General features: G+C 51.7%; 1 protein-coding gene across 3 annotated transcripts in view; it reads right to left on the reverse strand.

The window, feature by feature from the left end:
• FLT4 (fms related tyrosine kinase 4) overlaps nucleotides 1-15,808 on the reverse strand; it is a 57,563-nt gene that overhangs the window by 20,528 nt on the left and 21,227 nt on the right. For all 3 annotated transcript variants that reach the window (XM_030957584.1, XM_030957586.1, XM_030957585.1), the window contains exons 2-10: nucleotides 15,358-15,454; nucleotides 9,342-9,613; nucleotides 5,694-5,806; nucleotides 4,651-4,813; nucleotides 4,271-4,410; nucleotides 3,405-3,573; nucleotides 2,717-2,834; nucleotides 1,978-2,129; nucleotides 1,156-1,318 (exon numbers count right to left, since the gene is read on the reverse strand). In XM_030957584.1, coding sequence (XP_030813444.1) covers nucleotides 1,156-1,318; nucleotides 1,978-2,129; nucleotides 2,717-2,834; nucleotides 3,405-3,573; nucleotides 4,271-4,410; nucleotides 4,651-4,813; nucleotides 5,694-5,806; nucleotides 9,342-9,613; nucleotides 15,358-15,454 — 1,387 coding nt within the window. The remainder of the gene's footprint in view (nucleotides 1-1,155; nucleotides 1,319-1,977; nucleotides 2,130-2,716; nucleotides 2,835-3,404; nucleotides 3,574-4,270; nucleotides 4,411-4,650; nucleotides 4,814-5,693; nucleotides 5,807-9,341; nucleotides 9,614-15,357; nucleotides 15,455-15,808) is intronic.

Here is a 15,808-nt window from a genome sequence, read left to right on the forward strand (position 1 = left end):
AGTGGCCAAATCTGTCAGGGACCTGGGATGCTGCAGCCTGCAGGGTGCTTTTGAAATGTGGATTGGGGTGGAAGGTGGGAGGGTCTGCCCAAAAGTGTGGGTTGGGATAGAAGGGAGAGGCTTTAAGTGACAGGGTAGCAGAGGGAAGCTGAGGGCCCAGGAGCTGTAGCAAAGGTGTGTGCTAGCAGTGTAGGGCAGAGCACTTGGCGGGGCAAACACACTGGTGAGCTGTGTAAACAACAGGAAGCTAGAAAGAAGCCTCCTGCATCCTCTGGAGTTGTGCTAGGCAGAAATATGGTGGCCTTGGAAGACAGTACTCATAATTCATGGGCCCTTCTGCTTCCTGAGAGGGCCACAGTGCACTTGCATGCAATGGAAAACTCTGGTGTCCCTGGCTTGGCAAAAGCCTGCACAGAACTGCAGGACCTGGCTTCCTCCAGGCACCCTGATGTCCTCCACCCTGACTGCTCTGGCTACAGCTCCCCAGCATCCCTCTTCCTTCTTCTGGTGAGACTGTCATTAAAAAATGCCACTGCAGCCCTGCCTGATGCTGCCTCAGCTTCCCAGAGCACAGGCAGTGGGCATGCACCCTTCCTGCCTGCCTATTGCCCTGCTGGCTAATCATCCCAGCAGCTGGTAGAGATCTGGCACTGCCCCAGGATTCAGCAATTCTTCCCCACAAGCAGCAGCTGCCTATGAGCACTTTTGCTTCCCTGGAGAAGGGAAAGGACATAAAACCCATGGGCACCTCAGGGCAGGAGTGGTGTGAGCCCCAGCTGCTGTCTTGGGGTCTTACCAAGGGGCTGTGACAATTTCTCCTGCAATCTGCCTCAGTTTCCCCATTAGCACAATGATCAGTGGTTTCATTGCAGATGCTGTGAGGTGTGGGTGGGCCATGGACATCCACTGACAGATGCAGGTGGCTGAGGATGCAGAGAATGCTGTGGAAACTGTTGGTGTCTGGGACCAGCCAGCCTGGGCAAAACTCCCACATGGACTACAAATGTTTCCACTCTGCCTTCCCACAAGGTGCTGTGTTGTGGGTGGGAAAGCAAAAGTGAGACACGGTTGGGGGCACAGCCATGGTCACAAGAAGCCCATAACACCATGAGGGTGGCCTGACAAGACACAAGTGTTGGAAGAAATGGCACTTACAGGCTGCGTCGGGAGAACATCCGACAGGGCATCCATGGCCTCCACTGCCACTGGATCACCTCTGGTGCTGGGATGCCATAGACAGTGCAGGTGAGGGCCTGGGGGCTCCTCTTGGAGTAGATGCTTGGAGAAGAGGCTTCCTTCTCATGGATGCGTGGAGGAACTGCAAGGATCAGAGTGACATTGTGAGCAGCTGCGGGCTCAGGCACTGCATCCCCAGGCCTGGCACAGCCCTCCCCAGGCCCGTTTATGGGCAGCCTGGGCCCCACAGCTCTGGCTCTCAGGGCAACTCAGGCCTGCAAGGCACAGCAGGTCATGCTTAAGCAGATTCAAGTGACATAGTTTCTCCTTTTTCTGATGAGTGGAACTGTCTGGATGCTGCAGGGCTCAAAGCACAGGGCCACAGAGCCTGCTGGAGACACATCTCCAGGCAGCAGTGCCCTTCCAGCACCTTTTTAGCTGGCATCTGTTTCCTGCATGACTGGGACAAGCTGTGGGAAAACTCCATAGGGGCTTCCCACCCAGAGGAACTACTCCAGATCAAGACTTTATCGATGTGGCAGCTGCCCTGCTCTCAAGTCCACATCAGTCAGGGTCACCCTCAGCAGCATCTCCAGCTGCAATTGGGAAGTGGCCCCTGAGCAATGACATATCCTGCCCAAAGTGAGAGAGTCAGGAACAAAATTGTGCCATGGGGAAGGAAGAGATGATGCAGGTACCAACTGCTTTAGGACAGCAATGGGAATTTGTTCTCAGAGCAGCCCAAAAGCTGGGACCATGGGCTCAGCACTCTCCCCCCAGCTCCAGCCCAGGCCCCCTTACCATTGACAATTAATTGGAGGCTGATGTGCTTCTCCAGCCCTGCCAGCCTGTTCCTCAGAACCAGCGTGTAAGTCCCAGCATGCTGCTCCGACACATCCTTGATCTGCATTGAAGATTGAGATTGCTTGGGAATTAGCTTTCCATCCTTGTACCTGCAGGGAGGCAGAGAGAAAATGCAGCCATGGGGAGGAAGTGTCCCTCTGGCAGCTGGGCAAAGGGTTTACTGGTCCCCACAAGAGTGCAGCCAGGGTGCCCCTTGCTAGCATTGAGGACCTCTCTGGAGAGACCCCTGAGCCTTCCCTGGACCCAGGTGATGAGTCTGCACATTGTGTTGTGTGGATGTGTGTGGGGTTGGGGGTGTTGCAGCTCTGCCTGAGCAGTGAGTGGGTGCAAAGCTCCCATCTCCAGTCAGCTCTGATGGAAGTGCAGCATGATGAGGTGCACAACCCATCCCACTACCTTGTTCCTCTGGGCAACTGTGATTGCCACAGCAGAGGGACAAGAGGGACAGCTCCTGTGGGCACTCCACTTGGCCCCTCCAGCTGTGCAGAGCTGCCAAGCCAGGCTGTACAGTTGAGAGCCAGGACATGGGAGAAATGGCCCCCATGGGTGGAAAAAGTGACATTTGTGACAATCTTGGTGACAGAGGGACCTAGCAAGGAAGCCAGGCTAGGCTTCCCCATTTGACAGAGGAAAGGAGGAAAGGAGAAGGTGCCTCAAGCTAAGAAAGATGAGTTACCACTGGAAGTCTGGTGGGGGGTAAGCCACGACTTTCACTGGCAGCTTCACAGCTTCATCTCCTGCAGTGGCTTCTATCACCGGGCCCTTCCTCCACTCCACAGTGATGAAGGGCTTTTCTGCAAGGAAAAAGGGACCATGGAGGAGAGCTCAAAGAGACAAGGTGTCACAAAGCTCTGCTGCTCTCCACAGGGCCCAAGAGCAAGGACCAAGGACATGGGGGTGTTATGACAATGCAGCTGAGATCCCAGCAGCTCCTGTCTCCCTCGTGGGAGCCATTGGGAATGCAGGAAGGCTGAGCTGCCCAGTGAATTTCTGCTGCCAGGAAACAACCACCTAAAGCAGATAGTGCCTTGTGCACCCACAGCTGGTGCCCCTCAGGCCAGCCATGCCATAGGGGTACTGCATTTGTCATAGGGCTGCAAGATAAGTGTGTCCTGCCATTCCACTGCATTTGGGCCAGTTTGGTGTTGGTATCTCTCTCCCTCCGTTTTGGGACCTTGCTGAATGTGACTCTGCTCCCAGCGTGGTGCTGGGACACAGAAGGGCTGAGGGGCTGGAGGAGGGCTGGGTTTCACTAAAGCAGAGTGGAGGGAGGTTCAGGAGCCACTCTGCCCAAGCAGCGAGGGGTTGGCTGTGCTGCAGCTGGGCTCTGGCTGTGGCTCTGCAGGGCACTGGCAGTGCCATACCGTGCACAATGACATCAGTGCTCTCCTCCAGCATCTGGGCACCATTGGTGGCAGTGCAGGTGTACTTCCCCAGGTCCTGCTGGCTGACATTGTGGAGGGTCAGGATGCTGGAGAGCTCTGTGTATGTCTGCAGGGACCGGCGCTCGGACTCAATCACTGCTCGCTGTGTCTGTGGGAGATGACAGAGAGAAGGGGATGAAAGGCAGCAATGGGATGAGGCTGTGTGGATGAGCCCTTCACAGCTGTGATTCCTGATGCTCAGTGCCTGCCTCTGCCTGGACAGGTTTCTGCACAACTCAGTGCCATCCTCAGGGATAGAAGGGCACATGTTCTGTGTACTGACTGCCTGAGGCTGGGCTCAGATCTTAGCATGGTTTGCTCTTGTAGCCCAGGAACCAGGCTGGGAGCCCCATGAACTAAGTGATGTTCTCAAGGGACTCCCCTGTCACACCATTCAAAAAAGCCAGAAGATACAAGAGGGGAAGATACACAGTGGGGAGGGGACCACTTTGCAGGCTCTTGGTAACAAGGGCTCTATGATTAGAAGTTCCTTTTAAACCAATCAAATTTGCTCTGGATTTTCACTGGTGAAAGTGAAGCCAGTGTTTTCTCAAGAACCCCAGAGCAGCAACACCTCAGCAAGGAGGGAGCTTTCTGCCAGGAAAAGGGGTCTTCATTCTGTCTGCCTTCTGCTGCAGGAGGAAAAAAAAGGGAGAACATTCTGACACGAGGTCCAGGGCACAGGATGGTTAGGAGTATGTAGCAGAGCCCTGCCAATGATGTGAAGAGGAACAATGAAGGGTCAGAAGGGGGTGACTCAGAGGGTAACAGTTCAGTGCACAGGGAGCTGCTTGGCTTGCTGGTACCTGTTTGCCAGGGTAAGTCCAGTGGAAGTGGACGCCAGAGTTGAACTCAGCCCACACCGTGCAGTTCAAGACCAGCTTCTCTCCCACTAGCAGCTCCATGGCTTTCTTGGGATACAGCTGGATGTCATACAGCTCACTCCCTGATGCAGAAGAGGGAATGAAAAGAGATTTCTGATCTAGTTAACTCTTTGACTCAGACTGTGCAGTTACAGGAGGTTTGGGAATGACCTCCTGCTGCATGGTGTATGTCTGTCCAATACACAGTGGAAGAGATATAAGCACCATGCAGAGTCTGTGTAGCTAGAGAGGACCATGACAATCACATGAGCCACACTTCAGAGCCACGCAAACTGGTCCCCTGAACCTTCCCAAATATTCACCTGCTATATGGATGATGAAGAAATTGGATTTGAAGAGCTTCTTGTCGATTACAGTCTCACAGTGGACATACAGTAAGTCCCTGATCAAGTGTGTGGGTACCTGCATTCCCTTCTTGTTGTCCCAGAAAGTGCTTTTCCCATCAGGGTGGATGAAGAAATTTTGCTGGAAAAATCAACATTTTGCCAGCTGAAATCAGAGGGTAACAACATTCCTACTCCACCCCTCCCAGGCTTTATGCTGGCTAACACATCCCTTTTGTGGGAAGAAATGATGCAGCCCCATGCTGTGCTGGCCTCCTGCCCTCTCCCCGCGAGGGTTTGCCATCTAGGAATCGTGGCCTCCCCTCTACCCCAAGGAGCTGCATCCTGCACCATGAGCCTCCCCGTCTGCAGAGTGGGCCAGAGACTTCCAGGAATGGAAATTTCTAGAGATAGCTAAGGAAACTGATGCTGATGTCCCAAACATCAGCCCCACCGGGATGAGTGCTGACCTTGGGTAGTGTCCTTCCCGGGCAAGGGAAAGGCCCCTGGCCCCCAGTGTGTCCCTGGAGGCCTTTGTACAATAGTAACACTCATCCTGAAAGGATGTATTTGCATTGTAAAAAAAAAAAAAAAAAAAAGGGGGGGGGGGGAAAGGCAAAAGCTAAAGCAAACTGATAAGAGAGCTGTTTTTAGTCATCAGCCCTAGGGCTGCAGCCTCCTCCCTTGTGGGGATGCTGACCACCTAGAGGGGTGTAGATCACAGAGATGAGGCAAACAGGGGTTGCTGTGGGGAAGTGGGTTTAAAACAAAGTCTTGTTTTGTTTCATAGAGCTCCAGGGAAGAGAACCAAGGTTGGCAGGAAACCCGTGGGATCTGCCCAAGGGAACTGGACAACCAGCAAATAAAACGAGGAAGCCAGTGGCTTGTACTTTCCATGGAAAATGTATCCCATGCATTTTCCTTTCCTGGCAGTGCCTGTCATGCTTCCACTCAGGCAATTACAAATGCAGAACAAATGCAATACATCTCAGTTCAGAGTGTCCCAGCAGCCGAGCTCTCACCGAGGTCAGTGTGACGTTAAGGTCTGGGATGGACACGAGACATGGTACCCAAGTGTTCTCCTTCTTGCTGATGAGGAGAGTCTCTGGCTTGTTGATAAATGGCTGTTCAAAATCTGTAGAAAAGATACAAGGAGAACAACTACTAAAAAAGAAGAAAAAAAAACTGGGAAAAGGCAACCACCAATAGAAAAGGAGGCTTTCTGAATTTCTTTCTGGCCCCATCTGCCACACGTGACAGTCGGAAGAGACACCTGGAGCTGGGAATGCAAAGCCAGCCAGCTCCTCCGCACCAAACACGGCACCAGCGCAGCGACACTTGTGTGACATTTGGGCAGTGCGGGAAATTACCTCCCCTTTCCTGGAGCCCTCAAGGTCTCTGCCTGAGCCTGACCCTTTGTGAAAGCAGTGTGTGGTGTCCTGGGCTCGGCGCCTGCCCAGCTGGTGGCTGTGTCCCCGCGCAGGGCTGGTGCTGCCCCGGTGCAGCGCGACCTTCCCGGGCGAGGATGTGATCCGCAGCGCGCTGGAATGCAGATGTCATCCTGCAGCCATCCCGGCCGGCAGATAAACACATGAGCTGAGCTTTCCAGGGCTGCCACCCCACTGCCGCCCAACTGCTGCAAGCACAAATATTGACAGGAAGAGCAAAACCACCCAGAAATAATCATTATGAAATGACTTAGCAAGGCCAGGGATGTTACACCAAATTTTGTGCATAGCAGTGATCCAGGCTGAGTAAATGGGATGAAGACAAAATTGGAAGACACAAGGAATTGTGAGATTGCTTGGTGGCCTCAGTGACAGATGATTTATTCTGTACTATCAGCCCCTGCCTGCGCTTTTCCACAGGATTCCTGCTCTCACAGGATGCTCTGAATGGTTCCTAGTGTCTTGATGCTGGTGTTGCCAGCATCTCTCCTCTGCAAATGCCCATCCAGCACATGGTCATGATTGGCTTTATTCATGGAAGTTGTCCCCTGGGTGAAGGGGGCTTTATAAGGGGGGGATGGGTCTGCATCTGGGAGACACTGGGCCGCCTCAGAGTCCTGCTAGGGGAGATTTTACAACTTTTGGTACACTGGAATCAGGCCAAAGGATCCCAGTGGCCGACATTTAGTTTTTCACCTGTGTTTCAGCTAAACCATTGATTTCAAGGGAGTGTAGCATGAGCACAACCATTTGTACAACCTGAGATTCTTTCCCACTGATACCCAACCCCTAAAGAGACCCATCTAAAGGGACAAGTCAAAGATGAATTTGGAAATGATCCTCATCTGGGGATCTGTTGTTCAGATCACATTGTGCTCAACCCAATCCAACCCAGTGCTCCCACTGTTAAGTACATAAACCTTTAATTTTTAATCTGTAAAGCTGCTGCTTCAGTGATAGTCATGCTGCAAAGGCCTCACCTCTTAGGAAAACATGGATTGCCCAGAGAGGTCTTATCTTTATCTCCTGGGGTTTTTTTTTGCTGCCACAGGATTGCTGACTTCTGAAACCACAGATTTGTTTCCCAGTGTGAAGATGTTCCTCATTCCTCTCCCAAACCCTGGGCATGTGAGAAGGAGGAGCTGCACAGCTGTCAGAGGTGAGAGACTATGAGGTCCCCTTCAAGCTCAGATGGCAGCCAAGAACTGATTTACTGGGCTGGTCCTGCTGCCAATGAGCTTGTGATTCATGCACTAGCTCCCCTCTCTGACAACATCACAAATTTCCTTAAGACTGCCTTAATGGGTCGGATGGGAATAATTTAGCATCTTCTTCATTAATAGAGGCTAAGCCTTATGAAATGTGGGCTGTACATAGCCTGTACTACCCTGATGGGGCATTCAGTGTCTACAGAGCTATCTGTAGTTGTAATAAAATACACACCTAACCAGACACATGGGAAGGAGACACATGCATGGAGAGTTCATTTGACCATTAATTGCAGGTAAAATACAGAAGAATCCATTTTTCCAGGCAAGCACAGATATTCTGTTCATGGCAATTTCACCAAGCCCTTAACATGAGAAATGAGCTTGATGGATAAACCTGTGGTCTGATCATCCTGTCTCCAAACATCCCCAACACTTACATCAGCCCTTCCAAGCTCTCCAGGGACAGTCTCACATTGCAGCCCAGTTCAGCAGGAACAGGCTTTATCTGAATGTTCTGCAATGGCTGTGCTTACCACATGCCTGAATTTTCCTGACATGTCCCTTCTCTTGCCTGAAAGCCTGTTTGGAAGGGCAGATTCTGAGGTTTTCTAGATGTTTGATAACTGTAAGAGGGGACAGCCTGATTGGACTGAGTATGAACATGTGCTGTGCAGCCATGTGCACAGCAGTGCTGCGAGCTGTTGGCAGGATCTGCTGCACACACACTGTCCACAGGCACTGTGAGTCCCATGGGCCCTGACAGTGTGGGATTTATTGCCCCTAACTTGCACCATGTGCACTTTTTGGTAAACAGAAGAGCAGCTCCTGAGCTGCAGAGAGGCTGGAGGTGAGAGACAGTGGATCAGGGGGCAAAGTGACATTTGTTGGATCACAAAGAAAACCAGTTCTTGCAAAAGCACTCCCTGCATGTGAGTTTGTGGGGTTGTACTCATTTTCAGTGTATTTAAGAAGCTCTCTGCCTCCATCCTGATTCAACCCTCTAGAGTGTCTGAACACCCCTGTCCAACTCACAGATGTCTGAAACCCAGGCAGGCTCTGTCCTGTTTTATGGTGGGCAGCATAGCCCACAGAAAGAGGAAGCAATTGCTAAACAGACTTCAATTCCTCTCCAACAGCTGCCCAGCTTTTCTGATTTGCCCCTGCATTTTTCTCTGTATAGCTGCAGAGGCAAAATTGGCTTTGCCCTGGGACTTCTGAAAAATGCATCTTATATGTCATGACCTGCCTGCCTCATGACAACTGCACCAACTAATAAATGGGGGTGGAAAGAGAAACAGCTCAGCCAACTGTTTCCAGGGGACAGAGTTCATTTATCTTGCTGGAGCCTGCTATGAGCAGTGGGGGAGACAATGGAGGAGGAACCCCTGGGACACTGAGATGCTGAGTATTGGCCCCGCAGCCACTCCCTCACCTGGGGGTCCAGCCCCAAGCCTGGTGAACATCCCTCCTCTGCCAAAATACACCTCATAACCCTGCCTGCACGGGCAGCCCCTGCACAGTGTGGAGAGGAGCGTCTGGATCTGTCACTGTGGAGGAGCTCAGGCCAGCAGCAGGTCTGGGAACAGGCTGCACATGGAGTGTTTGTACCACTCATCTCCTCCCTCTCAGTCTCAGCTTTATGAAACACTACCACCCCTGCCCACCAGCACCTCAGGGAGCCCCAAGCTGCCCACAAGATAACTCCTGTGCTTTTTTTAGTGCTGGAGTGTCTCTGAGGCCAGGCTCTCACTCCTTGAATTCCTGCATTCCAGCCTGGCTGGAGCGATGCCCCCGGGATGGGACATAATTGAATCCCAGGCGCTGCCGCCATGGACGGATATTGGTCCCCTGCACTTGCAGGGAACCAGCCCTCAGCCCCCTCCCGAGGCTGCAGCAGCCACGCTCTGCCCTGGGAGGCACACTGAGATGTTTAATATTTCAGATATTATGTTGGTGCATTGGCTGCCCCGAGGCCCCCAGCCTGCAGGTGCACAGCAGTGACAGCTCTTACCTCTCACAAACACGTAGGTGCTGACTGCTGTGGTGCCCTCGATTTTGGCATCAATGTACTTGTAGTAGCAGCGGTAGTAACCCGTGTGGTTCGCCTGTGCCTCCGGCAGCAGCAGCACTTTGCAGTAGGGCTTCGTGCCGGTCCCCTCGCAGTCTTCCTCTCGGATTGCCTGGCCGCTGCTGGGGGCTGCTGAGGCCACCAGCTCAGTCTCCTCCTTCCCAGCAGGATCCACCTTGCCCCCTGGCCACGACCACTCCAAAGGGTGCTGGCCTCTAGACATGGGTGAAAAGCAGCATTAGCTTTGGGCTGAGCATGGTGAAGGCAATGGTTTTATTGCTCTGTGTGACTCTCTGCACACCTACACCCAGCCAGCCACCGGTCTGGGGCTGAGGCTGGAGGAATGGCCATCCTCTAAGGGAAAAAAACATGCACAAGGAAATGGCAACCAGATTCCCTAAGTGCTGGGCAAGCAAAGGCTCATCCCCTTCCCCAGGCCACCTCTCTGGCCATGCTAAGCTCTAAGATATCAGCCCACTCACAAGCAGGCCCCTCTGTCCCATGGCGCTGTCCCACTGGTATGAATTCCAGGACAGGGAAACACACAGGGCCCTGAGGGAAAGGTTCCATTTATTTTCTATTCCCTCTCATTATTAAAAGGGTCCAGAGCTATTAGGGAAACACATGGATGTGATGATTTCCCTTGGCTCAGTGTAGCTGCTGGCTGGGGCTCATTGTGTGATGAATGGAGTGGGAAGAAGAATGGGGGAAGGAGAGCAGACTGGAAAGAAAGCGAGAAAGAGAAAAGCAGGAGGGAGTCAGGGATAAAAGAAGGCAAGGGAAAACAAGAGGAGGCTCAGCTGACTGCCTTCTGGCCAGCTGCCAGCTGTTTCCTTTCCCTGTTGCTGTGGGAGGGGGTTCCTCTTGCTCTGCCCCCTGCAACCCCTCAAAACCACAGCTGGCCTGGGGCTGCCAGCCCTTCCCACCTCTGCAGAGACACTGGGCTGCAGACACCTCTCTGATGGCATGACCACAAAGCCTGCTCACCAGCAGCCCAAGGACAGACAGAAAAGTCCAGGAACTCAAGAAAGCCCCAGACAGAACATGCACGTGTGTATTTATATATAGCTGAGGATCTCCAGAGTAGGACCGTGCATGTGCACACACGTGCCACCGTAGCTTGTTATAACTGCACTTGTTTACTACAAACAAAACAAGCTTTTATTCCACACTGGAAGTTTCCTTCTGTGAAATCAGAGCCCCTTTCAGAGGAAGGCCTAACCCCCACTTGAAAGTTTGCCAAATAGCTGAAAGTGACTTAAGCACGTGTGAAAAAAAAAAGAAATTGGGGGGGAAGAAGCCATCATAAGAGACAGCTGTGGGGTAAAAATGGCCTTTTGTCAGCACCATCAGCTCTGTGAGGGGAAACTGGGTTCATCTATTATGCAAGTTGGGAATAGACGTGTTGGCACACGCAGCTCGTCTGCCAGGGCAGCTCCGTGGGCAGATGCTTTTAAGCACAGGCAGACTGTGACCATCACTACACAGCAAGGGACAGCAAGGAGGAAGAGAGGGCACAATGGCTCAGATGCAACAAGGATAGGATTTCTGTCCAAGCATGGGGGAAAGACCTGCCCCTTTGCATTTGTCTTCAACAGCTGATTTATCTTCCCTGGATAGAGCAGACTTTGCTCTCTTCCAGCTCACTGCAGATGAGTTTGGAGAGAGTGTGCTGCACTCTTCCTGTGTTGCCAAGCACAAGGGCTCTGGAGGCAGTGACAAGCCCCTGGGGACAGCCACACAGCCCCTCTTACCCAGCTCAAACTTCTGCTTTCACTAAAAATGCCACCAGTGCCTGAGGCAGAACTGTAAGTACAGCTCTGGCAGCTTGTGTTCATGAAGCAGAGGCAAGCTTCTCCCAGGTACCAGAGTCTCATGAACACTTCAATAAAAATAAGAACTGAATGTTGAGTTTTTCCCATCCTATTCATGCACACAGAAAATAACAGTGAAACTGATCACTAAACCAGGAACACCTGGTGGCCTCTGCCACAGCTGTTGCTGCTGTGTCCACAGCCCCACTGCACTGGCACAGACCATGGGGCTGTCCCTGCTTTCAGCCCAGAGCTGAGAGCTTCAGACCAGGCATTTTTGGCACTCCACTTGCAGGAGGGTAATAGTGAAAGTCTCCAGCGTTTCCTCTTTCTGTTTGTTTACCCACTGGGATTTTCACACATTATCAGATCCACTTGTTCCATTAACCATCAAGGCCTGCAGTAGCTGAGTGACACATATTTATATACACATGGATGGGTCAATGCCAACCAGCCTGTGGGCAGCTCAACCCAGGCATTCCTTTCAGATGTGCTTTCATTTCCTTTCATATGTCCTTAGGCTTGGGGGGGACATAGAACGTGTGGGCATTACTGTGAGTCCAAGTTTGTGTCACTGGTGTGTTAAGAGCACCAGAAGAAGGCAGGAATGAGGGCAGGCCAGGCTTACATGGATTTATTTCTGAATCTACCCCCTGCATTTGGGGAAGGGTCCAAGCAGCAGTTTTGGACAGTTCCCTTTCTCCTATCTGCCACCTTCCAAGACTTATTCCCAAGCTGTTTTCTTTCAGCTTGGTGGTAATTTGCCTCTTGGCGATGGAGCCTGCTGATGCCAGCTGGAAAAAAAAATGCACTGTAGTCTTCTCCACAGCTGTTTTCCTCAATCTTTTCAGGATAGATGCACTTCAAGGGAGATGTTGGAGCTGGCACCACTCTTTTTCAATCCTCTTTGAAAATCCCATGCGTGGTATGATAGGCAAAGCTGGTTGTGGCTTTGTGGCTTAGCTGGGATAAACCAGATTCCCCTCAGCCCCATGGAGGATGTTCACAGCAGCTACACATGTGTAGGAAAGAGTACCAGGTGTTGTGTGTTCCTGGACACTGCTCTGGAGCAGTGGTAGTGGGGCTTCAGATAATCCTCAGGCTTCTTCCTTCAGCCCTGGCACACTGCTCATTTCCTCCACGGGAGCCAAGAGGGCTCCAGGGTCAAATATTTCCTCTCTGCCACAGATGGGTTTGCACATCTGAGAGTCAGCTCTGGGAACAGGTCACTGGGCAGCAAAGGACATCCTTGCCCTTCTTTTTCCTGATTTGCTCCCCACCTGTGTGTCCAGCACCTGCAGGATGGGATGGGATGGGATGGGATGGGATGGGATGGGATGGGATGGGATGGGATGGGATGAGATGGCACAGACAGGACCAAGTTGATCCCTCCAGAGGTTTCTGCTGTTGTGCAGCTGACTCCTGTGGGATTTGGTCCAATGCTCATGAGCTGGAACAGCACAAGCTCTCTGCTTTCCCCCCACACAAGCTGCTGAGGGCATGAATGCAGAGATTCACAATATTCTTTCCTTCCTTCTAGGAATGGGAGCTCATAAAAGCTGCACTGTCCATTTGGGCATCAGCCCCTTCCCCCTGTTCTGCCACATGCTCGGATCAAAACATCCCTGGGGCTTTCAGCCAGCCCTGGCACAATCTGTATTTTGGGGAATGCTCCTGCACTGGTTCCTTGCTCTGTCTGGGCCTCTCAAGGGTGCCTTGTGCTGGATGACAAGGGAAAAGGACTGCATGTGAAGGCATTTGAAAAGCAGAGCCCCAGCATCTGGTGGCTCCTTGTGTGTGTTGTGCTTTGTGTATCTGTTAAGCATGCCCAGCTCCAGAGGCATTGCTTGTCCCATGGCCTGGCAGGGGCTCTGGTCACCAATGAGGCTTGGTGGGCTGTGGAGCAGGAACAGGGCAGCAGAGCTGGGGGTGTCTGAGATCCAGGCTGCTGCGAGCGAGCCTGAGAGCACAGTTGGCTGCATGGCTCTCACGCTCGGTGGGTGAAACTTGAAAGGTCTCCAGGGAGTCTCACACGGGGGTTTTGAGCTCATCTTTCTGCTGAAGCACTGCTTCAAGCAAGCCTGTACTCCTGGCTCCAGGGCAGCTTGAAGAGCAGCCAGAGGACATTGCTCTCAAGGGAAGACCAGGGTCAAACTGAAGTCACCTCCAACACGATGCTCAGCAGGAAATCCCTGAATCCTGGATTTGATTTTGTATTTGTTTCTGCCCTACCCTGCCCCACCACCCTCTCCTTTGCCTGTTCTCTTGGTGGTCTGCATGTTTTTCCCTTCAGCTCCCAATAACACAAGCCAGGTCTTCCCAGGGTGGGCCATGGTCCAGAGGAGAGGTTGGAGAAGCAGCTGGGTGTAATTAGAGATCCAGGGACCAGGAAAGATTTACTCTTCATTCAAATGAATAAGTGTCCTGCAATCAAAGTCCTCTCCTCAAGACAGACAAACACAGGACTGAGAGCTCAGAAGGAAAAGGGGAACACTCTGAGCCATGCAGGAGATACTGAGACTTATCTATCTGCAGATGGTGTGAAGGGCACTGCACAGCCCCAAGGAGCACATCTGGGACAGCAGGATGCAGGGGCAAGGAGCAGCCAAAGAGCAATATGGGCAGAGGGTATGTGGGTTTTAGTGCTGTTTGCAGACGGTCCTGGGCTCTTCAGCTGGCCAGTTCAGTCTTTCACAGCTGCAGAAGACACTTTCTTTTACCACACCTCTAACTTCAGTATGTCCTTTAAACTTGGCTCAATCTATATACAGACAACAGTCTTGAAAGTGCTTTCTGTGTCCCCTTCTGGTCTCCTGCTGAGAAAGGGTCTGTCCTGATTCTAAGCTCATTCAGAATATCCTCAGTGAGTCTCACCTCTTCCAAGGTTTTAATAGAGAGTGTCAGTTCCCACATCCCTCTGTGGGGAAAAATACCATGGCAGAGCACTGGAATCCCCAAACTCCCTTCTCTTCCTCTATGCTACAGTGGCTCTCTGGCTGACCACAGGCCCCCAGGACAGATCTCCAACTCACACATTTCCTACATCTCAGCACTCATGATGGCCCCTCAAGTCAAGAAATGACTTGAATGAAAACAAGCCCATAACTACTCAGATTCCCAGACCAAGTGAAAGCAGTTCAGTAATTAATATCAACAACCTTTCCTCTGTCCTTCTCCCTTGGTTATGAACTGATTCACAAAGGAAAAGCAATGCCATCTGTTCCAGGAAAAGTTAAATATGTTTGTGACAAGACATGAACACAATGCCAGCCAAGTGGTTGCAGTAATTGCTCTGTGGTTATATATAACACTGAGAAACACCCATCTGAGGCCCACGCTGAATTTAGATCCCCACTGGACCCAGCATTCAGATCCCAAGCATGGATCTGTTTTCAGCTGCTGAAGGGAAACTCCAGGAAAATTGACCTTGGGAAATTCTCCCACTTGTTTATGTGGGTTTTTTTTTCTGCTTTCTGAGACAGGAGACAGTCTAGAAAACATGCACAGCCAAGTGTCCCAGCATAGATAAATCAGTTCACACACACCACCTTCTCAGAGCCACAGTGCCCAAACAACCAGAGATTCTCCAGCTCCTCTCACAGCTATTCACCTGGCCTGGCTGAGGCTTCTTTTCACCCACACATATAAAGGGAGAGCATTAAATCTCTTCTTTTTAAAAAAGCTGGAGGCCTCTCATAGCCCCCACTAACTGCAGCCTTGCCTTCTCCCATGGATATTTCTCAGTGTCCCCCAAATGTCCCACTAGATTTAGAAACCAGAACTTCAGTCTCAGTGGCCCCAGTGAGCTGAGAATAAGCAACGTCAGAGAAAGACAAGGAGAGTCAGGAAGATCAGTTTCCCTGAAGAGCTTATAGCAAAGTTATCAAATCACACAAAATGTTTCTTTATCTTTCTTCTTCTCCTAAAGACTACAGCAGAGGTTATCACTGAATCCTCTGAGATGTCTTTTGCTTCTTTTTCAATTAATTAGATGAGTTCACACTTGGGAGATGTGGAAGATTTGTAGTCAGACATGCTAATTTGCTGGAGTACTGCAGCCATGGTGTTCCTGGTGGGCTCTCCTTGCCTGGTCCTCCAACCCTCACCAGGTAAGAGTAGACAGGGCCCCACTTGCTGGTGCCTACCTGCAGGTGATGGTCAGTGTGTCCTTGGCGTTGATGACGTGCTCCTCTTCGGTGATGCTCAGAGTAGGAGGGGTCATAGAATAGCTGCTCACCAGATCTGAGGAGAGAAAGGAGACAGGGGATGATGCAGCCTGGGCCCAGCACTGTGGGCAGCAGGGATCCTGATGCCACGAGCCCAGAAAGGGGCAGAGGCTCCTGAAGCCAACATCTCCTTGGGGCCTGCTCCCACAAGGCAGTTAATGCTGGCCTAATGCTGGCTCAGTGGGACACAAGAGATTTGCCTGCAGCCCTCCTGGCTCCAGTGAGCAGCTCTTGGGCCAGACAGTCCCTGGGCTTTGATAGACACCCTAGCACAGATGAGGGCCAGAAAAAGAATGGAAGACCAGAAACTGGGGAATTCAATGGTAGCCATTCCTCACCAGGTGAATGATACTGGGCTTGCTTGGACTAG

Source organism: Camarhynchus parvulus, chromosome 13 (genome assembly GCF_901933205.1).
Source record: "Camarhynchus parvulus chromosome 13, STF_HiC, whole genome shotgun sequence".
Lineage (NCBI taxonomy): Eukaryota > Metazoa > Chordata > Aves > Passeriformes > Thraupidae > Camarhynchus > Camarhynchus parvulus.